We start from the raw sequence: 26,527 nt of genomic DNA, 5'->3' as shown, positions 1-26,527 counted from the left end.
GGATCTTAGTTTCCTGCAGTGAAAGCGCCACATCTTAACCACTGGACCTCCAGGGATGTCCTAATGCTTTCTTTTAAAAAAATTTATTTATTTTTATTAATTTATTATTCTTGGCTTTTTTGGGTCTTCGTTGCTGCGTGCGGGCTTTCTCTAGTTGCAGTGAGCGGGGGCTACTCTTCGTTGCGGTGCACGGGCTTATTGCGGTGGCCTCTCTTGTTGCGGAGTACGGGCTCTAGGAGTGAGGGCTTCAGTATATGCAGCACATGGGCTCAGTAGTTGTGGCTCACAGGCTCTAGAGTGCAGGCACAGTAGTTGTGGCGCACAGGTTTAGTTGCTCCGCGGCATGTGGGATCTTCCTGGACTAGGGCTCGAACCCGTGTCCCCTGCATTGGCAGGTGGATTCTTAACCACTGCGCCACCAGGGAAGCCCCATTTTTGGAACAGCTTTATTGAGATATAATTAATATACTCTACAATTTGCCCATTTAAAGTGTACAATTCAATAGTTTTTAGTATATTCACAGAAATGTGTAACTATCAGCACAGTCAATTTTAGAATATTTTTCTTCACCTCAAAGAGAAACCCCCGTGTCCATCAGCAGTCACCCCACCCCCTGCCCTGTTCCACCCCTGCCCAGCCTCCCATCCCCTGGCTGCCACTAATCTGCTTTCTGCCTCTCTGGGTTTCCCTGTTCTGGACATTTCATGTAAATGGAATCATGCAATATATGGTGTTTTGTGTCTGGCTTCATTCACCGAGCATCATGTCTTCAAGATTCATCCACCGTGTAGCCTGTGTCAGTGCTTCATTTCTTTTTATGGCTGATAATATTCCACTGTATGGATGGACCACATTTTGTTTATCCATTCATCCATTGATGAACATTTGGGTTGTTTCCACTTTTTGGTTATTGTGAATAATGCTGCTGTGAACATCGTCGTATATGTTCTTGTGTGGAGATGTGTTTGGGTGAGAGTTTATCCTACCAGTAGAAGTTCCGTATACTTTTCTAGTAGTATCGGCTTTCAGAATTCCATCACATGTCATTTAAGCCTCCCACCCTCTGACACGCAATAGGTGCTCCATCAGTAGCAGTGGAATGAAGGTAGAACGAATCTGGAGGTGGGGAGGGTGCATATTTTTCTCTTCTGTCTTATTACTGATGAAACAGGGACAGAAAACTAAAATACTTGTTCGAGGCCCACCTGCTGATTAGGGGAGCAAATTCGGGTCCTGACTCTGTCCTTCTCTTTTCTTCTTCCTCCCCAGAGTCACAGAGTTTCCAGGGCTTCCCCCCCGAACCTGCAGCTCTGCCTGGCCACTGGGGTTCCATCCCAGGGGTAAGGACTTCCCACCCTTTTGTGCTCTCCTTCCAGAAATATCCCCTGGAAGGGTAGCAAGGCCAGTTAGACCCCAGACCCACGATGTTCTTGGAGCTTATGGGCATCAGCCCTGCTGGCCGCCTGTGGCCTTGGAGATGGGCCGTTGCCTGGGATGGCGAGCCAGGGTCAAGCCTGCTACAGCCTCCTGCAGGGAGGCTCCACTGCACCACCAGGGAAGTCCTGAGCATGATTTCTTAAAGAATGCCGCAGGCGTCTATTGTGTGAGTCTTGGTGCTCAGAGCTTTCTCAGGCTCTTCTGTGGGGTGTAAAGAGATAATGGGCCTACCTTCTGCGCTGGAGGGGATGACAAACTAGAAGGGAAGGAAGGACACCCTCCTCTGCCCCGCTAACACACACAGGTCACAGCCACACAGGGCAGGGGCTGCGTCACCTGGCTCAGTGTGGACAGTCGTGGACACTGAGTCAGCTGAGGTCAGGGGGACCCGTGTAGCCTGGGGTAGTGAGGCCCGGGAGGTGTCGTGGGGCGGTGGGACATAGCTGGTTTGAGGGACTGGGTGCGGCTGGATCCGCAGGAAGAAGAGGGCGACCCAGGCATGTGGTGATGTGGCCGTCAGCAGACCTGTTACAGGTTGGATTGTGTCTCCCGAGAAGATATGCTGAAGTCCTAACTTCAGCATCTCAGAATGCGACCTGTTTTGGAAATAGGGTTGTTGCAGATGTAGTTAGTTAGTCTGACTGGTGTCCTTAGAGGAAAAGGAGAAGAGACACAGAATAGAGGTACAGGGAGAAGGCCACGTGTGATGGAGGCAGAGACTGGAGACACCCGTTAACAAGCCAAGGGTTGCTGGGAGCCACCAGAGCTGGAGGAGACAGGAAGGCACCTCCCCTAGAGCCTTTGGGGGAAACAGCGCCCTGTGACACATTGATATTGGACTTCTGGCCCCAGAACCAGGAGACAATACATTTCTATTGCTTTAAGCCACCAGGTTGTGGCGCTTTGTTATAGCAGCTTTGGGAAAGGAATACAAGACCAGGCTCAGGCTTCAGTGCAGGGATTTGGGACTCCTCTCCGGCAAGGGTGGGAGGCCCTTTGGGCAGGCAGCCTGCTGGATCCTCAGGTGTGACCTGGCAGAGCCTGCATGGGGCCCATGGTAATGACCAGGAAGGGTCACCCTGGGGACAGCATGTGCGGAATGTCCACTCGCTCTTGCCCCGCTCTCCAACCTGCCCTTGGCTTTAACCTTCCTCTCTCCAGAGGAGCCACAAGAACTAAGGAGTAGATGGCCCGTCTGCATGGCCACCAGGTGCCGGAGGAAGAGAAGGCTCATGCATGGTGAGAGCCTTGTCTGGTTTCAGTATTTGAAGAGACGAGATGGAGAACCCAGGGCCTTGGTGACGCTGAGTCCACCCAAGAAGGAAGCTGCTCTCGGGTTTAACTGCTTTAATGATTCCTCCCCGGATGGGATGTCCCGAGAGGGAGCCCCCCTGGAGGGCTGAGAGGCCTGGCCTGCGGGAGAGATGGAGCCCGGGCTCCCCAGGAAAGTGGGGCCCACATGTCTGGGGTTCAGGTGTCTTGGGGATACAAACCGGAAACCAGTCTGCTTCCAGTGGAGATGTGAGATCTCTAGGACATTCCACCAGAGAGCAGCCTGGGTGTTCTAGCCATCTTTGTCTGTGGTGTCCAAGCTCTGGAGCCATAACTGAGGGTAACGGATGGATTTGCTCCGGAGGCTTTGGAAGTTTGTACTGCTCAAGGAGCAGCATGTGGGAGGTGGTCTTCTGCCCTTTCTCTGTGACCTGGACGCTGGAAGACTCCTCTGGTCCAGTCTTGTGACCTCTGCTGTCCTGAACTCAGAGAACTAAGAGCTGGTCTCACGCAGCTTCGCAACAAGAGAAGTCACTGCAATGAGAAGCTCGCGCACCACAACGAAGAGTAGCCCCTGCTCGCTGCAACTAGAGAAAACCCGCGTGCAGCAACGAAGACCCAATGCTGCCAAAAAAAAATAAATTTATATTTTTAAAAAAAGCATAAAAAAAAAGATGAGGATTTCCCTGGTGGCACAGTGGTTAAGAATCCGCCTGCCAATGCAGGGGACACGGGTTTGAGCCCTGCATTGGGAAGATCCCACATGCCGCGGAGCAACTAAGCCCATGTGCCACAACTACTGAGCCTGTGCTCTAGAGCCCACAAGCCACAACTACTGAGCCTGCGCGCCTAGACCCAGTGCTCCACAACAAGAGAAGCTACTGCAATGAGAAGCCCACCCACCACAACAAAGAGTAGCCCCCGCTCGCCACAACTAGAGAAAGCCTGTGCACAGCAATGAAGACCCAACGCAGCCAAATAAATAAATAATTTTTTTTTTTTAAAAGATGAGGTTTGGGGAGCCTGTCTGTCTCAAATTTGGGGAAGCCCTTTGTGAGAGAAGGTGGAAAGATCTGGCATCTTGGCGTCTCGGTGGCATTTTTTTGGAAGGCTCCGTGAGCCAGGCACACAGGGTGGAATATTCGTGTGTTATCGCTGCCCTACCCTCTCCCCTTGGCTTGACCTTCCTCCCTAAACTCCTCTGAGCGGACCTGGTGGCGGGGGCTCCTGGGGGTGAGATCTGCTAAGGATGACGCCTCACCCCTGAGCTGGCATGGTGGGGGGAGAGCTGTGGAGGTGGGCAGAGCTGCTGGCGGTGTCAAGGTGAAGGGGCTGCGGTAGTCGGGGCATGCAGGCTGATGTGCGAGGCCCTTCCAAGCCATGGAAACATTAGCTCTGATTGCTGGACAAGCAAAGTGCCGCTGAGGGGGAGATGGAGCTGCTCTCCCTTGTCTCTGGGATGGCCATAGCAGTGTCCTGGAGGCCTGAGTCGCTCCTGAAGGGCGTACTGCTTTGCTCCTTGCGCTCACTGGTCTTAAGGACGGCGGTGAGTCCATGTGGGCAACTCGAGTGGCCTATCTCCTATCGTGCTGCCGGTTCCCAGAGCGGGGAAGGGCCCTCACCCGTTCTCACACAGATGTGGCCCTGATATGCCTTTGCATTGGGGCAAAGTGCAGGGTCACCTCACTTCAACACCTAGATGGGAGGGGCCTGGGAGGAAGAAGACGGAGGGGGAGGCAAGTGTGGTCGCGGAAGTTTCTGGGTGAGTCAGGGCTGCCTGGAAGTGGGAGTCAGTGGCCGCAGGAATTAGCCTGGGGCTGAGGAGGCCGAGGACTGTGCCCGGGAGTGTTGGTAGCTCAGGTCTGTTCCTGACCCAGGCCAGCGGGAACCATGGAGAGCTGGGCCACCCCCAGGCGCCCACAGCTCCTTGTCTGAGCTGCTTCCAGTTGGAAGAAGGGGAGAAGGACCCCGGGCAGAAAGACCTCGCCTGGCCCACTGACTGACCCCCAGAAACAGGGGGTTGAGTGGAGTAGGGTGCAGGTGAGCCAGCTTGGTTCCTGTCCAAAGCTCGTTCTGTTTTTGTCCTGGCATCTTTGCTCTTCTAGGAAATTATTATTATCATACCTGACATTCATAGAATGCTTTTTTTGTTTTTTTTTGGCCATATGACTTGCAGAATCTTAGTTCCCCGACCAAGGATTGAACCCAGATCCCGGCACTGAAAGTGCTGAGTCCTAACCACTGGACCACTGGGAAATTCCCCATAGAATGTTTTTAAACATCATCTGATGTTTAGAATACTCCAAAGGGGTTGGCAAAGCAGGTATCATTCTCTGCATTTTATGGGTGAATGGAGCTGGGTGTGGGGAGTGAGGGGCAGCCCATATACTAACCTGCGTGGCAGTGAGGAAGGCTCCAAGGAGCAGAGCCCAGCTCTCCTGGCTTCTGACGGTGTCCAGAGAGACCAGTCTGGCTCTGGGTCTCGCGGCAAAGGAAAGCCCTGAGATGTGGGCCTGGCCCAGGAAGGTGTCAGATCTGGTTCCTGAGCTCGAGAACCAAGCTAGCTTCCTCCCACTTCCCTGGCTCGGGGAGGAGGTGGGTCTGTGTCATTGCTCCCCCACACCCGCCAAGCCCATGACGGCTCCGACCTGAACCCAAGGCGTTTATCTGACGGCGACCTTGCGGAGCCACACTCCTTTAGCCCCCAGTGGGTTGCTCCCTGCCTGGTACCCCAAAGTTAGACCATCAGCCCTCCCAGAGGTGGTCTTCGAGCTCTCGGGTGAGGAGGTGGAGGTGGGGGAAACCATCCGCCTGCCTCAGAATCCAACTTGCACCCCTTCCTCCTTCCTTTTCCTTCCCACCCACCTCGCCCCTCTGAATGGAGGAAGTATTGCCAATGACTCCTGCAAGGATCTGTGCTCACTTCAGGCAGGGAAAGCTGAGCATCTCTTTAATGATCGAGTCACACCCAGGGCTTAGGGCTTAATGTTTTGCTTCTTCCAAAGGTACTTGCCTTTTGAAAGTGAGTACTCACCCATATTCATGAATCCTCCGGGCGTCAGTGATGAGCACGTGTGTACACCATGGCTGTGGGGTCCCGGGCGATTTCTCTGTGTACCTCCCAAACCAAGAATTCCCAGGAATTAGGGGTGGGGAAGGGGGATGGAGTTATTCTGTCAATCTCTGGACTTTATGGGTTAAAAACAATTGTCTTGAAGTCTTGAACATCCTTTTCAAAGGGAGGAAGAAGAGGGTAGGCAGAGAAGTCGCTGTCCGTCTGAGGCTGACTCACCCCCTCTCATTTCGGGGTGGGTGGGGGAGTGGCCAGACGCTGGGACAACTCAAGAGACCTGGAATTCGTGGAGAGCTGGGTTCCAGAACCAGCCCACTGCTAACTAGCCTAACTAGCCCTGTGGTCTTGGGAAAATCACTTATCAGAGTTTTAGGATCCTGATCAGTGAAATCAAACCAGTTCGTCTGTGAGGAGGTCCCTTTTGACCCCCATCCCATGGTTCCCACTGACTGCTGCCACATCATTGTGTCCTATCCCTTGGGTGAATTATTTTGGGGCTAGAGTCCAGCCCGGGACAAGCTGTCCTGGTGGGATTAGCCTTGACTTTAGGAGCTTGGCCAGGAAGCCAAAGAACCTTCCGCGAATGGCTGCCTGGTCTCCTTGTCTGGGGGGAGGAGAGAGGGGCCCACAGGACGGTGAGGGAGAGGGTCTCAGGGTCCCAGGAGGAGGTAGGCACTTCCCTCCTAAGTTCCTTTTCAGCATCAGCGTCTGTAAAGCCATCTGAAGACTCATCCAAGAGGTGAAGAAACAAGGGGCCCTGAGCAGTGAACATTTACTCTATAAATAAGGCCAAGAAAGGGCTTCCCTGGTGGCGCAGTGGTTGAGAGTCTGCCTGCTGATGCAGGGGACGCAGGTTCGTACCCCGGTCCGGGAGGATCCCACATGCCACGGAGCGGCTGGGCCCGTGAGCCATGGCCGCTGAGCCTGCGCCTCCGGAGCCTGTGCTCCGCAATGGGAGAGGCCACAACAATGAGAGGCCCACGTACCGCAAAAAAAAAAAAAAAAAGGCCAAGAAAAAAATGTGATGCCAGAGGGGTTGCTGCCATTGGCTCAGTCCAGGAGTGCTCAGGGACAGGATCTAGAACACGGAGGGTTTGGGCTGCTGCTCTGGCCTCGTGAACTTTGATTCTGAAGTGCCCTCCGCTGCACCTCAGGCACCGCAGATGAGACGTCCAAGTGTCTGGGCAGAGGACAGTCCCCTGTGAAAGACGGGGGACTCCCTGGACGACCAGACCACTATTCCTGACTCCCAGGGACAGGTGTGTCCAGAGGTAGAAGAGGAAAGTGATTGTACCACCAGGACTCTTTTTTTTTTTTTTTTTTTTTTTTACTGATGACGCATCTGCATAATCATGTATGAGTAATGGTGTATTCTACCTATGTGTGACTTTGCACTCAATGGTTTCAGTTCAAACGGATGAGAAGTCACGTCGACAGATGCTTGGAAACATGTGCTAAGGAGACTTGGAAGGTTGGAACTGAGTCTACATTCTGGTCCGTGAAGAGGTCGGCCAAAGCAGGTCAACCAAACAAAAGATCTTGGGCGTTGACCTCTCTTTTCCCGAGGTCCAGTTCCAAACTCGAGACAGACTCCCTGTCACTTGGTACTGAGGGTGACCCAGAGCAGGGATTCTCAAACTTTGGTGTTCATTAGAATCACCTTGTGAAACACCCAGATTCACACTGACCCAACCCTGGAGATGGGGCATCTGTGCCGGGAAAGCCCTTGGAAAGGGCTTGGATGCTACTCGCTGTGGTCCAGAGAGCTCAGCTTTGTTTCTTGGCCCGAGTGCTAGCCCAGCCCTGGATGGCCTGTTGAGCCAACACTTGACTTTGCTGTGTCTGCTTTCTCATTTCAAGAGAAGTTAATAATCCTTGCTTTCCCTGCTTCAGAGGACTGCTGGGGGGGATGAAGAACATGAAGTTACTTGGGGAAGTATGAAGTTCTGTGTGAAGGTCAGATGTCATCTAGCTCTGTGCCGGGTGCATGTTGATCAGCAAAGTGAAAAGATGCTGTGACGGGGGACTTCTTGGGCTGCTGGAGAAAATGATCAAGAGGAGGAATTTTTAGGGAGAAGGCAGGGGAGGCAGGAGAGTGGTTGTCAACCACCCCACCCCACCTGACTTAGGCAGTGGGACAGACAGACCCAAGGAGAGCTGCTGGGCAGGAAGTACCAAGGCGGTGGCTGAACCCCAGCTCCTTCATCTCCCCTCACCCACTAGGCCCTTCCATGGAACCCAAGCATCTCATGGGGCATGGTTTGCAAACCATGTGGGAGCAGAAAGAACTCTAGACTGAGGGCCATGAACTTGGGCTCTGTCCCAACTTTACCCCTGATCTTGCGCAAGTCTCTAAGGCTCTCCAGCCAGAGCTTCCTCCTCTGCAGTGGACTCACCAAGTCCCCTGGCAACTCCGCAGTAACCTGAGTCTGCACAAAAGTGTTTGGGAAGAGTTAGGAGCTGGAAAAAAGTCCAGTGTTTGGTGGTGGAGAGAGGAGAGAGGAACTGAGCCTGGGGTTCCCACTAAGGCTGTGGGGGGGGGAGCAGCTGAATGGTTGCCCCCCCCATCCCCCAGAGAACGGCTGACGGCAGAGGGGGCGTCAGGAGAGAAAGCAGAGCCAGTTTATGCTGTGTTTTGCCTGCACCAGCCTGTCAGGCTCAGGGGCCTTCCCATGATCGCCCAGGCTGAGCTGGGGACTTGCTATTCACGTACCCTGTCCAGGGCCCGGGCGGCTGCCTTGACATTAGCACATACAGTGTGGTACTACGTGTCCTGGGGTAGACTGAGACTCATCTTACCAGGCTCTCACACTGGCCAGCATGTCCTGGGTCCTCTGCGTCCCCCACCCCTCCTCCAGGGCCACTAGGGGGCTTCAGCAAGACCCTAGGGAGGCCAGGGTGGGTGGTAAGACACTGGGTTTGATTTCACAGAATTGAACTGAGTTTAACTGGAGGCTCTTGAAGCCTCTGACTGCCTCCTGGAGGAGAGATTGGGCCCAATGGCACAGCTGCTTCCTGGGGATTGAGCTCTGGGGACCCAATGGCATGGCTTGTTCCATTGAGAGACTTTCTGTCAGAGAAGTTATTTTTAGCCTGGGAAGGAAGGTCACAGGGCATGAAACCATCACCCTGGGTTTTTTTTTCACTCCAAATTGCTTAGCGGAAGGGCAAGGGCAGCTTGGCACTAAGTCATAAAAACCAGGGAAGAGTATGGATGTAAATGTGTATACACACATGTACCCACTTGACTTCCTGTCCAGGGTCCAGGCGTGGAAATACACAACAGTGAGAAGGTCACATATACCTCCAAAGTCTGGGGTCCTTATCTCCCTACAGAGGATGCAGCTCTCTCACCCCCACCAGGACAGATGGTGTTTTGACAATATTAGAAATGCCACAGGCATTCAGACCCACAGTCTCTTCAGCTCCGTATTACCACCATCAACAACACCATCAAAATCACTGTCACCACCATCATCATCACCATCATCATCAACAACATTAATAATAGAGGGTGACAAGGCCTGTTGGAAAGGGCTGGATTCCCTAGAGGAGAATCCTTGACCACTGCTATTTCACGGTCAAATGCAAAGGCCTGTTGACCCATCTAATTTGGGAGCCTCCAGTGGGCACGTGAGTGGGGAGGGGCCAAGAGCAGAAGCCTTGGGGTCAGGATAATTTGGCTGAGCAGAGGTTTGCAGCTTTGGCTGCATGTTAGAATTGCTCCCCAATTATTTTTTTGGGGGGTGGTAAATTCTGATGCTGGGGCTACACCCTGGACTAATTCAATCAGAGCCTCTGAGGAGGGGGAGAGGAGTGGGATCAATACACAGCCAGTGTCAAGAACCACTGGTTCAGAGGCACTTTTCTGAGCTCATGTAGACTGTGCTTCTCAAACTGTAATATGCAACAAATGAATTGTTAAAATGCAGATTCTGATTCAGTGGTTCTAGGCTGGGGCCTGAGAGTCTGCGTCTCTACCAGGTTCCCAGGTGATGCTGATGCTGCAGGGGCCTGGACCACACGCTGAGTAGCACGGGAGGGGGGGGGTAGGATGGGGTAGGGGGCAGGGTAGAACTCTTCTGTAGGGTCAGGCAATCTCCTCGGCAGCTCTGGAGTTAAATGGCCTCAGCCAGTTGCTAGCTGTGTGATGTTGGGCAAGGCATTCAGTGCCTCTAATTCCAGTCCTCTCATCTGTAAAATGGGGATGAGTAAGACTTGTTTTACAGAAGTAAGCAAGTTGAGTAAGATCAAGTAAGTTCATGTTTTATACATAAAGTGCTCAAGCATTGCCTGGCACACTGAATAATTGTACAAATGTATCTCACATATATCTTGCTGCTCAGAGGCCTGTCAATCTCTTGGATTAAACCAAATTCCTGCCATAAGATTTTTTTCCAGAGGTTGTCGGGGGTGGGAGGGTGGGGGTGGGGGGGAGATAGAGATGCAAGCAAAGGAATCAGGACTTACAGGTATTCAGGTGGTAATGAAAGAAAATTTTAATGAGTAACCTCCAGCTCCCCCCACTAAGAGACCAGGAATTCCTATGGTACCCAAATCTCCCCATGGACCTCTTCATAGCACTTTCTGGGGGTCAGGCAGTGTCCCAGCTCTGGGAACAGAGGGAGGATTAAGCCTTGGTTCCTGCAGTCCAGGAGTCAGAGAGGGCGCATGCAGGGAGGGGCGAGGTACCAGCGGGAAGGGGTTCCTCTATGCTCCCCTCAACACAGTGTAGCATGGAAGGCCTGGACAAGGAGCAGGCAGTTCTGGGTTCCACTTGCCCTCTAGCCGCCTGGTGTCTTGGGCAAATCAAAGACTTTCTCTAGACCTTCACCTCTGAAACCTGGCTGACAGTAATAAGGGAGGTGAATGTGGTCACAAATGTGAAGGTTGTTGGGGGAAGTGTTATATCAACATGTGGGCTCCTTTATAATAAAAGGCACCCAAACTTCCCATCCTTCTGAATTTGACAGCAGGTTGTATCTGTGAGGGTTAATGAGAAAATATTTGTTCCTGGCCTCTGGAGGCTTCCCCAGCTTTCAGGGAACAAGGGGGTGGGTACCCCAAGGCAGAAGGGGTAGGTACCCCCAAGAAGTGGCTTTTCTTTGTGGGAGGCAGAGCTGGGCCTGAGAGAGGAGGCGCTGTACCCAGCAGGGAGGAGGGATGCTGCTTCCTCAGAAAGAGTCCTGTGAATCAAGGGAGACCTGGGGATGTCTCAGCTACCCTGAGGCAGGGCACCCACGGTCCCGTCCCCTCATCCCCATGTGTCGGCAATGTTCCCCCTCTGTGGCAGGAATTTGGTTTAATCCAAGAGATTGACAGGCCTCTGAGCAGCAAGATATATGTGAGATACATTTGTACAATTATTCAGTGTGCCAGGCAATGCTTGAGCACTTTATGTATAAAACATGAACTTACTTGATCTTACTCAACTTGCTTACTTCTGTAAAACAAGTCTTACTCATCCCCATTTTACAGATGAGAGGACTGGAATTAGAGGCACTGAATGCCTTGCCCAACATCACACAGCTAGCAACTGGCTGAGGCCATTTAACTCCAGAGCTGCCGAGGAGATTGCCTGACCCTACAGAAGAGTTCTACCCTGCCCCCTACCCCATCCTACCCCCCCCCTCCCGTGCTACTCAGCGTGTGGTCCAGGCCCCTGCAGCATCAGCATCACCTGGGAACCTGGTAGAGACGCAGACTCTCAGGCCCCAGCCTAGAACCACTGAATCAGAATCTGCATTTTAACAATTCATTTGTTGCATATTACAGTGGGTCTCCTCCTTAAACAGGTCCCAACCTGGGTGGGAGGGGGCAGAAGGGTTAGGCCCCACCCTCTCTCTTGACCCCATTGTCCAAATAAATCACACTTGTCCCTTGACAGAGGTATCTGACACAGATTGGGCCCCTTCCTGCCTTCTGCTTTGCTCTCCCAGTGCCCTTGGCTCTCCCCGTAAAGCTCTGGGCCCTTAGAAGGGGATCCCCTCAGGAGGGGTTTGCTAAGGCCACCAGGAAGCCCAGGCCTGCCCGTTTTGTGTATCTCTTCCTCCTCAGGCCATGTCCCCTCTAATCTTAGGTAGAGAGGCCAGCAAATGCCTGCCCTTAAGGGGACAGAATTGGATGTGTGACTTAAGGTTGAGAGCCACAAGTAATCCCCTAAGTGCTCTGCTCCTTAAGCTAAGAGGATCTGGCCAGCACACACCTGTTTTCACTACTTTGCTGGTAGCAATATAAAAAGCACGCTGGTTAATGACTCTAGGAACTGATAAGGGGTGGGGTGGACATGCATCTGTCCTATCCTGGAAAGATCTCCGGGTAAGCCAGGCTGCACGTGTCTGCCCGCAAGGCTGAGGAAGGGCTGGAAGGGCTCGCCCAACTTCCATCCCCACGGGGAGGCTGGAGAGGCAGGGTCAGGGGCGGGGCTCGGGGTGGGTCAGCTGTTCGCTCTGAGCCACGGCTCCCATCAAGAGGGAGGCTCTGCCGGCCACGCAGGGCGGTAATGAAGACCAGGGAGGGAGGAGCCCCACAGTCCCGCTGGTCCGCACCGCTCTCCTGGAGACAGGAGCTAGGCTGAGTTAGACTTTTAAGAAGCAAAGCGTGTGCCAACCCCTTGACATTTACCAATCGTGTTCTAATCATCTAGAACTGCAAGTTTCCGCTTCGGGTGGCACAGAAGATGTTGGCAGTTTGTTGGAGAATCATTTCTCTGCTGGAGACCCAAGTCTAGAGGAGAAGGAAAGGGCGCTTCAGGCAGAAGCGTCCCCTGGAGAGACGAACCCGCTCCTTCACCCCACAGATGGCAGGGAGGCTGGGGGCTCGGAGAAGACAGCCGCCGGGGCTCCCGCCACCAACCGCCTGGGCTCTGATCCTGAAGCCAGCCTCTCCAAAGCCTCAGCCTCCGAGTCAGCTCCCCCCGGGGAACCTGCGGGGTCTGGGGAGGAAGATACGGGCCCACCTGGAGCAAGCGCCCTTCCCCCAGGAGGGGAGGGGGCGCCCGGGGAGGAGGGGGCGCCAGAGCTCAGCTCAGGAGAGGGCCCAGGACTGGAGGCGGAGGGACAGGCTGGGAGTGACGAGGTCCCCGAGGAAGCCGCGGAGGCGCTAGGGGACGACCCCGCGCAGGAAGCAGCAGCAGGGCCCCCAGAGCCTGAAGACTCAGGGGACTCTCCCAGCAAGGAGGTCGAGACAGGAGGGGAGGGCAGCCCAGGGCCCGGTCAGGAGCCAGAATTGCCAGATGGAGTCGCGGACTTGGACGCAGAAGCCGCGGAGGGGGCGGAGGACCAGGGGGAACCCAGCCCCAGCCCAGCGTCGGACACGCGCGCAGAGGTGGGGGGTGCGCAGGAGGACCGCCCCGCAGAGGGGATGCCCGAGGACCATGAGGACGCGGCCTCCTACGAAGAAGAGGGGGGCGAAGAATCCGAAGAGGACAGCGGCGACGGGGCTAGTTCGGAAGAAGCAGGGGGCTCCTCGGAAGAGGAAGAAGCCGGGGAGGAAGTCGGGGAAGGAGCCCAGGAAGCGGCGGGAAGCGCGAGCAGCGGGGAGGAGGGGGCCCGACCGAGCGCTGAGGAGTTGCACACGGGGCCCGAGGGGGCCGAGGCGCAGGAGCCCAAGGAGGAGGGGCCTCAGGGTAGGGGATCCCAGGGCTGCTCCGGGCACCTCCGCGGGGGAGGAGGGCTGGCGGGGGCGTGGCGGCTGCTCCGGGAATTGGGGCGGCTGCGGTCTTCCCGGAGGTCTTGTGTTTAGGGGCAGGCAGGGTCCCACAGGGCGGGAGAGCCCCCAGCCAGCCCCAGGTTCGTGGGGTGGAGGCCCCATGGGGGTTGCCCGGCCCTTGGGGTGCCTTCGGGCTGTTCATTAGCCACTTATCCCCACTTCGGAGGGACCCTGGAGAGCCCAGAGGAACCTGATCACGTTATAGGCCATCAGAAACTTACCGGTTAAGGTCCCTCAATGCACTTTAACACAGACCGGTGCCTTAACCCAAAGGACGGGGTGGCGGTGGGGGGCATAGTGGCAGGATTTCAGGCCCAGAGGCAGGCTGGTGGGTGTGAGGAGGCACTGCGGGACCATGTTGGTGGGCTAGCTCCTGGGATCTCCCCTTGAAGACTAGGCCATGTCAGGATGGTGATAAGAAACCTCGGGCTGTCTGTGACACTGATGTCCCACAGATGTCCGTCCACCTGCTTGCTCTCAGTGCTGGGGAACGGGGGTGGGGGGTGGGCAGGGCCAAAGCTGCTGGGCAACATTGGAGGCTGTAGCATCCTAGGGAGGTGTGGCCTCATCCACCAAGTACACTGACCGGGACCAAGAACTGGCTTGTAGGATGGAGGCACTGGGGTCAATCTTCACTTTCCAACACAGGTTTTCTTGCAGAGTTTAGTTTCCACACCTGTCAGGTACTCGCGCTGGGGGAGCAAGCCCCTCCCCTTTCCCTGGCCTCCCAGTTCTGGATCTGATCTCAGAAAGAATCACTCTTTTGAGGTGCTGCATGAGGCACATTGATTCTTCTCTTCTCCCCTCCCTCCTGGAACTGGTCTCCCTCTGCCCCACAGGCCAAGTCTATCCTCCTTCTATCACCTAAAATCCTTTGTGCAATCAGCCCCCGTAGAAACAGCTGTGATGTTAGAGGCCCAGGAATGTGAGCACCCCTCCCTGGAGCCTCAGGTGGTCAGGGACATCTCTTGCTGGGTCAGAAGCAGCAGTGGTCCCGCCTCTCCCTCCCCCCTCCCCACCCCGCTCCCCAAAGACTCCCTGTAGCAGCTCTTCCTGATAAAATGCACACCTGACCAGGCCAGTGGTTCTCTTAGAACCCCAAATGCAGACTCCTATAAACCACTCCTCTCAGGAAGTTTTCTAACTCCCCCTGCTAAGACTTCGTAGGCACACTTCTTAGGCCCTCCTAGCTTCTGGAATCTTTCCTTCCGTACGTACCCACATCGCTGTCTGTAATTATATTACTTTCCAGGTTATTTCACCCCCTCTCCCCGCCAGACTGTAGAAAACTCCACAAGGGCAGAGCTGGGTCGGTTTTGGGCACCACGGCATTCACAACGCCGTGCTCCGTGCTTGGTGTATGTAGTAGGTGCTCAATCAACAGTTGTTGAATACCTAAAATGGATCGAGGAGCTTAACAAGTTGAGTTTGAATTTTAAAACTCCCTCCTAGAAACAGGGCTCCTTGCAGTTGAAGCTGGCAAGCCTTGGTCAGCACTTGCTCACAGCCCCGCCCTTGCCTGACTGGAGGGAACCTAGAGCCACTGGCTCCTAGTTCTGCCCTAACCCTGCTCTCTGCTTCTCTCCCCAGAAGAGGCGGAAGATGTGAGTGAGGAAACCCCGCTGAGGGACCGCTCCCACATTGAGAAAACTCTGATGCTGAATGAGGACAAGCCAACTGATGATTACTCTGGTAACCAGGGGCAGGAGCTGGGAGGTGGGGGGGCTGGGGTGGTAGGGGTGGGGCGGGGGGGTGGGCTGTGTGGTGTGTTGGTGAGGACCTGGGCTGGGCTGGGAGAGCCCTGTGGCCAGCGGCCACGGAGCGCCTGGCGGGGCATGGCTGCAGCTCTGAGGCCAGCAGGTGCCCCAGGGAGGAGGAGTGCCCTGGAGATGGGGGGCTTCATGGAGAAGGCTCCGTGCGCAGCATCCAAAGCTGGGGGGCTCTGGGTTGGTGGGGAGGAGGAAAGACGATCCAAGCAGAGGGACCAGCGAAAGGGTGGAAGGCAAATCCCAGTGCTGCTGCCTGCGGACGGTGCAGCCTCCAAGTCATGGCCAGGGAGTGTTGTTCATCACTTTGGCTTTGATTTTTTCAGTTGATAAAGCGCTTTGGTGTCCAGTATTTCATTTCATTCTTGTAATAACCCAAGGCTTTCAGCAGGGCTTACTGTCTCCTCTTAATCGATGAGCTGGTGAAAGCTCAGAGCAGGGCAGGGCTTTGCTCTGGCGCACAGCTGGAGACGGGCAGCTCACGGGCAGGGGCTGGAAAGACTGACCCTCGGTGGCCCCATGTTCTTCCCTCCCTGTGCCTCACGCCACGAGCCCCTTCTCCCTGGAGCCACACTCTTCTCAAGAAGATACTTGGGATGTTTGAATCCTCCCAGGGGCACCGAGGATGCGGTGAAGGGTGCAGGGCTGGGGCGGCCATGCCTCCTTGCCCTCTTAACCTAAGGCAAGCATGAGTACAGTTTGCGGGGGCAGAGAGAAGGAGATGGGGTTCCCATCTGCCACAGAAAGGGCCTTCAGGTAGCTGCAGGCTGAAGTGGTGCTTCTGGACACACTGTTGAGGGGAAGGAGAAGAGGGTTAGGTTAAAAAAAAGCTCTGGAGACTTTCAGGGGTTGGGGGGATGCCTTTCGGTTTAAAGATTTCTGAGGGTTGGAATGTGCACCAGCTCCCCCCAGGAACACTGATGTTCTGCACGGCCCCTGCTCCCCACCAGGCGGGGCCAGAGCCGCCCTGGGGAGTGAGACGGATCCACAGCGGTAAAGCCGCGTGAGGCCCCTGCCTGACCCTTGCCCTTCTCTGCCCCCAGTGGTGCTGCAGCGGCTTCGAAAGATCTACCACTCATCCATCAAGCCCCTGGAGCAGTCTTACAAATACAATGAGCTTCGGCAGCACGAGATCACAGGTACCTCTAGTGTCCGGAGGTCGGAGGTCGGGCCTATACCTCTGACTGTCCACACTTCCCTGAGCCCTCAAGGGGAGTTCTCCTGAGTTATCAGGGAGGGGCAGAGACCTCAGTGGCACGAACCATCCTTTCCCAGCAGGTGTGCCCCTTAATTTGCACAGGGCTTTATGGGAGAGCAAGTGTTTCATCTGTGAGCATTCATGCAGGCAGTTTTGGTTTCCAAGGATGGAGATGCCAACTTCCATCCCTCCTGTGCTCAAGAGCCATGAAGGGCTCCCCATTCACATACAGGTGGTGTCTTCAGTCCCCTGATTGGCCTAGAATCCTTCCCTCCTCCTAATGGCTTCTCAACTCAACTTCCCTTGGGTCTGGATTCTTTCAGAAATTGATTTTCAAAATCATAAATATAAGATATACTTGTTGCCAAAAAAGTTCTGTGCAAAATAGTATAGATTGAAAAATAAAAATCTCTTTCTTGATTTCCAGCCTCTCTAATTCCACTTCCAGAGACAGCTGCTGCTATGGTTTCTCATGAATACTTCCAGATAGCGCTCTGCTTACATGAGCATATCCAAGGGTGTCCTTTCGTTTGTTTTACAAAGATGGGATGACACCACAGAGCTGCTCTTTCTGGTCCTTGTGAACCCACCACCCTAAATAACATACCCTGCTTATGGAACACGGGGTGTTTGCCATGTTCTGTTTTTAAAGCGTTACAAACACTGCTATAAGTGTTATGTATTTCATGGAAGTATATTTGAGGGATACATTTTTTAAAGAAATGCTGGAATTCAGTATTTTGATAGTTGTTGCTCAGTTGCCTTAGGTTGTCCTCTGTGTACCCACAACAACAGGATAGTGTTCTTGTTGCCCCACAGCAAGGCCATTTTTAAGTGTCGCTTGTCTTGGAAACCTGTTAACAATGGCATCTAATTGCCATTTAATGGCTAGTGGTTTGCACGTCTCTTCCTGTGTTAGTTGGCTGTTTCTGTATCATCTCCGTGATGTTCCCAATGGCTCTACAGCGGATGCGGTGTTGTAGGGCCTACATTATTCCTGCTTTACAGAAGGTGGACCGGAGGCCCTGAGAGATGCTGGGCTACTCAGACCACACAGCTGGAATTAGGAGTGGTAACTTTCTCCTTCCTTTTTCACAATTCCCTTGCAATCTTCTTCGACAGGCGGCCCAGGGGGATGGTTTCTCTGTAGGGAGAGCATCCCAGTGTCTTGATCTCACTTTCCAGGCTCCCTCCTCTCCCTTCGTCTCTCGCCAGTGCCAGGGCTCCTCTGTGCCCCTGGGCAGCCTCCTGTGTGACCTCCCTGCTGGGTCCCTCACTTGCAGCCTCCTGCGTGTGCCAGTGCCGCCCCCTGCTGCAGAGAGCGGGAACAGCAGCCAGCAAAGCCTGCTGGAGTGGTCTCGGGGGAGAGCTGGAAGGCCCAGTCCCCCTTGGCGTGGCCTGGGCCTGGGGAAAAAGGCTTCTTGTAGGAACTCTATGTCTGTAACTGGGGACTCCTGCCACCCCCAACCCCCAGCCCGCCAGTCCCTTCCTGTCCCCGAGCCAGGGGTTGACACCCAGCAGTGCGAAGGACTCACTGAGTGTCTTTACCAGCAGTGAGGAAGGGGCATGGCCTGGTACCAATTTCAGGTAATAAATATGTGCTCTCCCCTCACAAGACACCATCTTGGTCTCAGGGCTCAAGGAGGGGCTGTAAGTCAGCAGGAAGAAGCCTCTCACTGCCCCTTCCCTGAGCCCTGGAGAATTCTGCTTTTCCTGCTCAGGGACCCCAACTGGGGAAGCCCAGGCAGGGTGTTCTCCCCAACATGGGACAAGACCCGAGAATTGCCGAGTCAGCGCTTGGTCTCGGAGACGGGCAAATGTGCTGTGGACTTTGGAGACTAATATTTGAGACCGGCCCTGGAGCCTGGCTTGGGCTGAGCCTGAGGAGGGGTGTCGAGAGGTGCAGTTAAGGGGAGGCAGGCAGGGGACAGGCAGCGCCCGAGTCCAGACCATCCAAGGGTGTATAGGCCTTTTCTGTGTCCTTTGTTTGGTTACCAATCCAGATAGCGGCATTTCAGCCTCTCCCTGCATGGCTGCTCTCTCCTGCCCCTTTTATGAACCGTTCGCCCCCAGATCTGAACCAGGAGGAGTTGACTTCAATTGATCCCTTCCACTCTGGGGCCGGTGTGCTGCGGATCTGTGCATGGCCCAAATGCTGTCTTCCCATGTCCTCCAACTGGGTCATTGCACTAACATAGCATGAGATGTGCCCCTGATGGTGACACGCTCTCTGGTCCAGGGTAGAATCCCACAACTCAAGATGGACTGTCTGGGACGCAGAGTGAAGAACCCTGTCCCTCCTCAGTAAGGAGCTTTGTGAGTTCACCTCCATGTCTCATCCCTGCTGCCCACAGATGGGGAAATCACATCCAAGCCAATGGTGCTGTTCCTGGGACCGTGGAGTGTTGGCAAATCCACCATGATAAACTATCTCCTTGGGCTGGAAAACACTCGCTACCAGCTCTATACAGGTAACAGTGAGACTTTCTTGTGTGATTGTTGGTATTTTAGTGTCATATGTAAAAAGCATTTTGAAGAATGAAAACATTCAGGGGACGTAATGTACAGCACAGGGAATATAGGCAACAACAGTGTAATAACTTTGTGTGGTGACTGATGGTAACTAGACTTATTGTGGAGATAATTTCGTAATGTATGAAACTATTGAATCACTCTGTCATATACCTGAATCTAACATAATATTGTAAGTCAATTATACTTCAATTAAAAAAATAAAATATGACAGATTAAAAAAAGAAAAAAGAAAAATTAAAATATTCATACGTGTCTTCAATATAATAATGAAGATTACATGCAAGACACCAGCAGTTACGCCCATGTTCACAGAGCATTATTCACAAGGCCAAGAGCTATAAACAACCCAAACGTCCATCAATGGATGGTGGATAAAAAAACGTGTTCCATCCATGCAGTGGAATATTATTCAGCCTTGAAAAGGAATGAATTTCTAATACATGCCACAGCATGGATAAACCTTGAAGACATTATGCTAAGTGAAATAAGCTAGACACAAAAGGACAAATATTGTATGAGTTCACTTATATGAGGTCCCAGAGTAGTCAAATTCATAGAGACAGAAAGTGCAGGAGAGATTCTAGGGGCGGGGGGTGGGGGAATGGGAGTTAGTGTTTGATGGGGACAGAGTTTCAGTTTGTCAAGATGAAAATATTCTGGAGATGGACGGTGGTGATGGTTGCACAACAATGTGAATGTTCTTAATCCCACTGAACTGTATACTTAAAAATGGTTAAAATGGTACATTTTATGTTATGTATATTTTATCACAATTAAAATAAAAGAAGCCACTAGGTTAGCAAACATAGTATCCAACGCCTGTGGCAAGCCCTCCGTGAAACGTCTTGCTTGTCCATGTCCTTGGTGGTGGATTGCTTCCCCAGAGATGATTGTGTTCCCTTTAACCCCATGCCTGTGTGTGCAGGCGCCGAGCCCACCACCTCCGAGTTCACGGTCCTCATGCACGGGCCCAAGTTGAAGACCATCGAGGGTATCGTCATGGCTGCTGACAGTGCCCGGTCATTCTCGCCCCTTGAGAAGTTTGGCCAGAATTTCCTGGAGAAGCTGATCGGCATTGAGGTTCCCCACAAACTTCTGGAGCGGGTCACATTTGTGGATACGCCAGGCATCATCGAGAACCGCAAGCAACAAGAAAGAGGTAATTTAACAATCATTTCTGAACAGCATGAGCGCTTAGAAAACTGTTAATATTTTAGACAGTGGATGGTAGGCAGACGTGGGAGAGGCTAGTGTTGTCCAAGACCAGGGGATGCATTCTTTGCTTCCAGCCCCTTGTTGTCACTGTGGTGCCTCTTAGGTGTGGGGTACCTCATCCTTTTCCCTTCCCAAGGACTGATCAGGTTTGGAGGCCATCAGCATTTTCCCAAGGGGAAGCCTGGTCTTCTCTGTCAGGAGCTCCTTGAGGTCTGTGCTGGGGCTGAGCTGTCTTTGGGAGGCCCATGGTGTCCGGGTGATCGAGAGCCTGGACTCGTTGGATCCCAGTCCACATGTACTTGACCTCTGGCTAACTTGGATCTGAGTTAAACCTGACTTTCAACTCTTCCTAGTCCCAGTACCTGCTTTACCAGGCCTGCTTCAGTAGAAGCCTGTCTCAGACTTTCCAAAGCTCTGCTTGCCTTCAGGTGGCAGGGGAGTGCCACTTAGTGTCACTATGATGCAGGGCCATCTGCAGAGATGAGTCATAACGGGGCATTTGTAGGAATATATGACCAGATGGTGGATCTCAGTTTATGGTTATAACTCTCATTTTGGTTATAACCAGAACCCTGTTTTATGGCTAGTAATAATATTATCACTAATAATTATAATAATAAATTAATCTTTATTGCACTCCTATAATGCATAGGATAATTTTATGCATTACTGATTGATCATTGTAGAAACATTTCAAGACAGGTATTCCTAGTCCTCTCATTGTGGAAGTAAATTAAAGGATGTATTGAGCTGGCTGTGTGACAGGCTGGCAGTTTTAGTTTGGTGCTTTGCTAAATTTATAGCAACATCGTAATCTTTATATCATCTTAGGTGTTATTGTTCTTCTTGTCATTTTGCAGCTAAAATGCTAAGGCTTAGAAGCATTTAATATTCAGCTGGCCAGTGGCAGGGCCCAAGTTCTAGTCCAGGTCTTGATGGCACGTCCATGTTTCTTTCCCCTAAGTAAGGCACCTTCTCTTTTATTCCTTCTAATTCCCTGACATTTTTCCTTCAGCATCTTTGCCACTGCCCAGATCTTTGCAGACAGTGGGAAAATCTCCATTTGGAAAAAGTGTTTTGCTTTCCTGGAGTCTTGGATTCCATTGTGGATTAAAACAAGGATCAGGCCGTTCTTTTTTTTTTCCCCTGCCTTGCCATGCGGCTTGTGGGATCTTATTTCCCCATCCAGGGATTGAACCCTCAGCCTCAGCAGTGAAAGCACGGAGTACTAACCACTGGACTGCCAGGGAATTCCCCAGGCCATCCTTTTTTTTAATAAAAGTAAATTTATTTATTTATTTTTGGCTGCGTTGGGTCTTCATTGCTGCCAGCAGGCTTTCTCCAATTGCAGTGAGCGGGGGCTACTCTTCCTTGTGGTGCACTGGCTTCTCATTGAGGTGGCTCCTTTTTGTTGTGGAGCACAGGCTCTAGGCGCATGGGCTTCAGTAGTTGTGGCACGTGGGCTCAGTAGTTGTGGCTCACGGGCTCTAGAGCGCAGGCTCAGTAGTTGTGGTGCACAGGCATTGTTGCTCTGTGGCATGTGGGATCTTCCTAGACCAGGGCTCAAACCTGTGTCCTCTGCATTGGCAGGCAGATTCTTAACCACTGCGTCACCAGGAAAGTCCCCCCACCAGGCCATTCTTGATTGAGGGTTGACAAGGGACAGGAGATATGTAATTAATTCTTTAAAAGTCTTTAGAAACCCAGAAACTCCCTGATGCCGTTACTCCCTTTGAGCCACGGAGTGGTCTGGTTCTGGAAAGAGGGGCGAGGGGCTTGAGGTGGCGCCTGCCCAGCCTGACTTCTCGCTTCCTCTCCCCAAGGTTACCCGTTCAACGACGTGTGCCAGTGGTTCATCGACAGAGCGGACCTCATCTTTGTCGTCTTTGACCCAACCAAGCTGGACGTGGGTCTGGAGCTGGAGATGCTCTTCCGCCAGCTGAAGGGGCGTGAGTCCCAAATAAGGATCATCCTGAACAAAGCCGACAACCTGGCCATGCAGATGCTCATGAGGGTCTATGGGGCCCTCTTCTGGAGCCTGGCCCCGCTCATCAACGTCACTGAGCCCCCAAGGGTGTACGTCAGCTCCTTCTGGCCATATGACTACAAGCCCGACACCCACTGGGACCTGTTTCTCAGGGAAGAGATCTCCCTCCTGGAAGACCTGAATCAGGTGATTGAGAACAGGCTGGAGAACAAGATTGCCTTCATCCGCCAGCATGCCATCCGGGTCCGCATTCACGCCCTCCTGGTCGACCGCTACCTGCAGACGTACAAGGACAAAATGACCTTCTTCAGTGATGGGGAACTGGTCTTTAAGGACATCGTGGAAGACCCTGATAAATTCTACATCTTCAAGACCATCCTGGCAAAGACCAACGTCAGCAAATTTGACCTTCCCAACCGCGAGGCCTATAAGGACTTCTTTGGCATCAACCCTATCTCCAGTTTCAAGCTCCTGTCCCAGCAGTGTTCCTACATGGGAGGTTGCTTTCTGGATAAGATTGAGCGGGCCATCACCCAGGAGCTCCCCAGCCTCCTGGGAAGCCTTGGGCTGGGGAAGAATCCAGGTGCTCTTAACTGTGACAAAACAGGGTGTGGTGAAACCCCAAAGAATCGCTATAGGAAACCCTAGGTTGCTGTGTCACCATTCTCGGGCTCCTGTTGGTGAATGAGCTTGTGTCCTAACTGTCTGAGAAGTCCTGGTTTATTAACCCTTTGAGCCACACTGGCAGGAACCGTTACACGTTGGAGATTTGGGAGTTAATTGAGGCCAGTTGGTGGGGTAAGGGGTGGGTCGAGGTGGGAGAGTGGAAACTGTGAATTGTGGCATGCTTGTCTTGTTGCTTCAATTAGGGGCCTGACTGAGGCATGTCAGGCCACACCTGCTTTTCCTGGATCCCCTCTTGGAGGGACAGAGAGCAGCTAAATTCTAGTGTAAACTGGATTAACAAGCATCACATGAGCTAAAAGCAGCTGAAATTCCTTTTTCCCCCTGGTAAGCTGGGAAACTAGAGGAGATTTGAGTTCCGTAGGGCTGTCTGCTCTGTCCACGTGGCTGCCTTCCACACAGTCTTCTGTTTGTCCCCAGCCCTCGGCTGCCTCTTGAGCTTGGGTTGGCTTCAACAGGAGACAGTCTCTCAGGGTCTGAATCAACCTGGGTGTTGAGCCTACCCCCAGGCCTCTCCCCTCTCCCCAAGGGGTGTGGAACGATTCAGGATACCAGAATGCTAAGAGAGAACAAGAGTTCCCGGCTAGAAGGATCTGCCTCCCCCAGGCCATTTCTCTGGCATTGTTTTCTAAGCCAGCCAGGAAGCTCAGTCCCCTCCTTGGCCCCAAGAGGAGGGTGACTGTTCCATGCATTCAGGTAATTTACTTGTTGGAAGTGACTTCAGTGAAAGTCCCGGCAGGGCTCAGAGGGTTAATTGGTTTGCAGTGTGTCTGTGTCTATTGCATGTCTTGGAAAACTCAGACCCCAGAGGCTTTGGGTTTCAGAGGGGACAGTGGAGAGCTTCTTGCTGTTGCCACAGCTTCTCCGTGGAGACACTTGGCAGAAGATTCGTTCCTTCCTGGTTTTCATCACATGGCTTTTCCTTTCCCTTCTTCTCCATTCCCTGATGCGCTGACACTCAAAACTCGGAGCAATTTCCCAGGAGTCAGAACCAGCACCAGCCGCTTGGTGCTGGTGGCAACCTAGGCCTGACCTTCAGTTTCCCACCTGAACTTGATGCCGATACCCACCGAGCGCACATGGTAGGGGAGCCTGGCCTTCAAATACCAATGAGTGTGAATGTGTGTGTATTACGTTGTCCAAGAGAGATTAGGGAGATAACAGATGCCTGAGGGCACAGAGGAGGAGCTAGCTATGAGAGTCATGCCTGCCTGACGGAGGGCAATGGGGATGGGGGACGGAAGGAAGAGCCTGGAGGGGACAAGCCTCTTGATGGGAAGTGGGTGGGTGAAGAGTCTAAGTCCAGGAGACCCGGCCCGGCCCGGCTGCCCCGAGGGCCTCCTCCTGCCGAGTGACAACTGAGCCGGCCCCTCCTGGGAGTGACCTGTCTTCACCAGGAGGACCCACCAGCACCAGGGGGTCACCAGGACCAGAAGGACAGTGAAGACGAAGCAGAGGGAGAGGCGCCCTGAGGATTAGGCAGTGGAGGCAAATTGGCAAATTGGTGATCAGATTAGGCCCACATGGAGAACTGCAATCCCGGAATTCCTGTTTCTCAGAATGATTAGCACTCCAGCGAGTGCTGCATCAGAGGCTGCCTCTTTTGGCTTTTTGGAGGACCCGGGACCTCCCACAAGAAGACCAGAGGCCCCACCGCCATCAGGATGTTGTCTCTAAGGACAGAGGCAACCAGAGAAGCAAAGTCTGCCAGGGGCATCCAAGGAGCCTGGTGACCAGCACCTGGGGAGCTGCTTCCTTCTCATTAACAAACAGCCCTGGCTTCATCTCCCATCCTTTGCACTCTCAAGGGGCTGCCCTCCCACTTTGCTCCTTAATGCCCCTTCCTGCCCTCGGCTACTCTTGGCATATGTTTTTCCCAGTGAAGAAGGGGAAGAAAAAGTGGAGAACTGGGCATTGTCATAGCTGCTGCGGTCACCACTGCTTTGGGGGAAGCAGCTGAAATGAGACGAACACATTCATACAATATTTATATTTTCTGGGGGGGAGGGCGACATCATCAGCGATCTTTCCCCCCTTTTCTTTTCTCCATCCAGCTAACTTTTCTTACTCCTTCTGTTCCTCTGTTCACCCCTTGACTTCCCTTCTTTCTGACTTCCCGCAGGCTTGTCAACCAGCTGGGGCTTTAAGTGCTGTTTTGTGCCCTGCTCTGTGGAGGTGGATGTCGAGCAGAATTCTGACTCTTTGGGTGAGGGTGGGGGGTAGTGGGGAACTGGGGGGGGATTCGGAATCCAGAGATTCCCCCAGGAGGAGTATCTATGAACGTTTGTGCCTGAACAGTTGCTGTTTCTCTCCGAAGCAGAACCTTTCCAGTGCTCTTTCCGTTCTGAGTTCATCAGGGAGAAAGTCTCAATAATAAAGTTCCAATCTCTCTTTAATGCCTCGTGCTTTCTCGTTGCCTCCAACCAGTGTAATCTCTTTTTATTCCTTTTATCTAGTGGAGTGTACTGATTTTTATTGACTTTAAGTTTTTTAAAGAGCAGTTTTAGATTCACGGCAAAATTGAGAGGAAGGCAGAGATTTCCTACATACCCCCTCCCCACACAGCCTCCCCCAATATCAACGCCCCACCAGAGGGTACATTTGTTACAACTGACGAACCTACATTGACACGTCATAGTGACCCCGAGTCCAGAGTTGACATTAGGGTCCCTCTTGGTGTTGTACCTTCTATGGGTTTGGACAAATGTACAATATGTGTCCATCTGTGTAGCATCATATGGAGTAGTTTCACTGCCCTAGAAATCCTCTGTGCTCCACCTATTCGTTCCTCCCGTCGCCTCTCACCCCTTGTACTAATTTCGTTTTTTTAAAAAATTTAATTTAAGTTTTGACTACATTGGGTCTTCATTACTGCACGTGCGCTTTCTCTAGTTGTGGCGAGTGGGGGCTACTCTTCGTTGCGGTGCGCGGGCTTCTTATTGCGGTGGCTTCTCTTGTAGCGGAGCGTGGGCTCTAGCACACAGGCTTCAGTAGTTGCGGCACGTGGGCCCTAGAGCATGCCAGGTTCAGTAGTTGCGTTGCGTGGGCTTAGTTGCTCCGCGGCATGTGGGATCTTCCCAGACCAGGGCTCAAACCCATGTCACCTGCGTTGGCAGGCGGATTCTTAACCACTGAGCCACCAGGGAAGTCCCCTGTATACTAATTTCTAAGTTTCTTGGGGATAGACTGAAAATGTATAAGTTGCCCACCCTTGATTGGGACGCCCTCCCAGCATTTTCTGGAACCTCCCTCCTGCTTCTAGCCTCCTGGTGTCAAAGGTGACTCGTTCCTTCAGCCGGCTCTGAAACTAAGGCTGTTGTACAATTGGAAACTTGAAGTAATACTCTCTCCTCATCACCTTGAATTTGTCATTTTCCCTGCCCTCTGTAGCAGTAGCCCATTAATAGGAGTTATTGAAGCTTCTGTCCCACAGAGCTGGCCCAGGCGGTCACAGCATTTGGTCCATGCCCTCAACCACGTGGCTGCCCACCTGGCACCTGAGGCTCAGGTGGAGATGCTAGAGGTCAGGCCTGAACCTAAGGATGGTGCCTCCCCCACAGCGTGTCACACTCCTGCTGGTACCTGCCTTTACGGAAACCCAAGCCGGTCCTTGCCTCCCCGGGCTGTGCCCTTCCCGCCACACCTTACT

General features: G+C 53.0%; 1 protein-coding gene across 1 annotated transcript in view; it reads left to right on the top strand.

Moving 5' to 3' along the window:
• The window catches only part of SRL (sarcalumenin), a 36,184-nt gene extending 10,910 nt beyond the window's left edge, over positions 1 to 25,274 (top strand). Inside the window, exons 2-7 of the mRNA XM_060122847.1 lie at positions 12,430 to 13,410; positions 15,084 to 15,185; positions 16,303 to 16,398; positions 18,812 to 18,928; positions 19,918 to 20,151; positions 22,031 to 25,274. Coding sequence (XP_059978830.1) covers positions 12,430 to 13,410; positions 15,084 to 15,185; positions 16,303 to 16,398; positions 18,812 to 18,928; positions 19,918 to 20,151; positions 22,031 to 22,842 — 2,342 coding nt within the window. The 3' untranslated portion in view covers positions 22,843 to 25,274. The remainder of the gene's footprint in view (positions 1 to 12,429; positions 13,411 to 15,083; positions 15,186 to 16,302; positions 16,399 to 18,811; positions 18,929 to 19,917; positions 20,152 to 22,030) is intronic.
• The last annotated feature ends 1,253 nt before the right edge of the window (positions 25,275 to 26,527 follow it).

Source organism: Lagenorhynchus albirostris, chromosome 15 (assembly GCF_949774975.1).
Source record: "Lagenorhynchus albirostris chromosome 15, mLagAlb1.1, whole genome shotgun sequence".
In the NCBI taxonomy this organism is placed as follows: domain Eukaryota; kingdom Metazoa; phylum Chordata; class Mammalia; order Artiodactyla; family Delphinidae; genus Lagenorhynchus; species Lagenorhynchus albirostris.
This window is presented reverse-complemented; position numbering and strand designations above follow the sequence as displayed.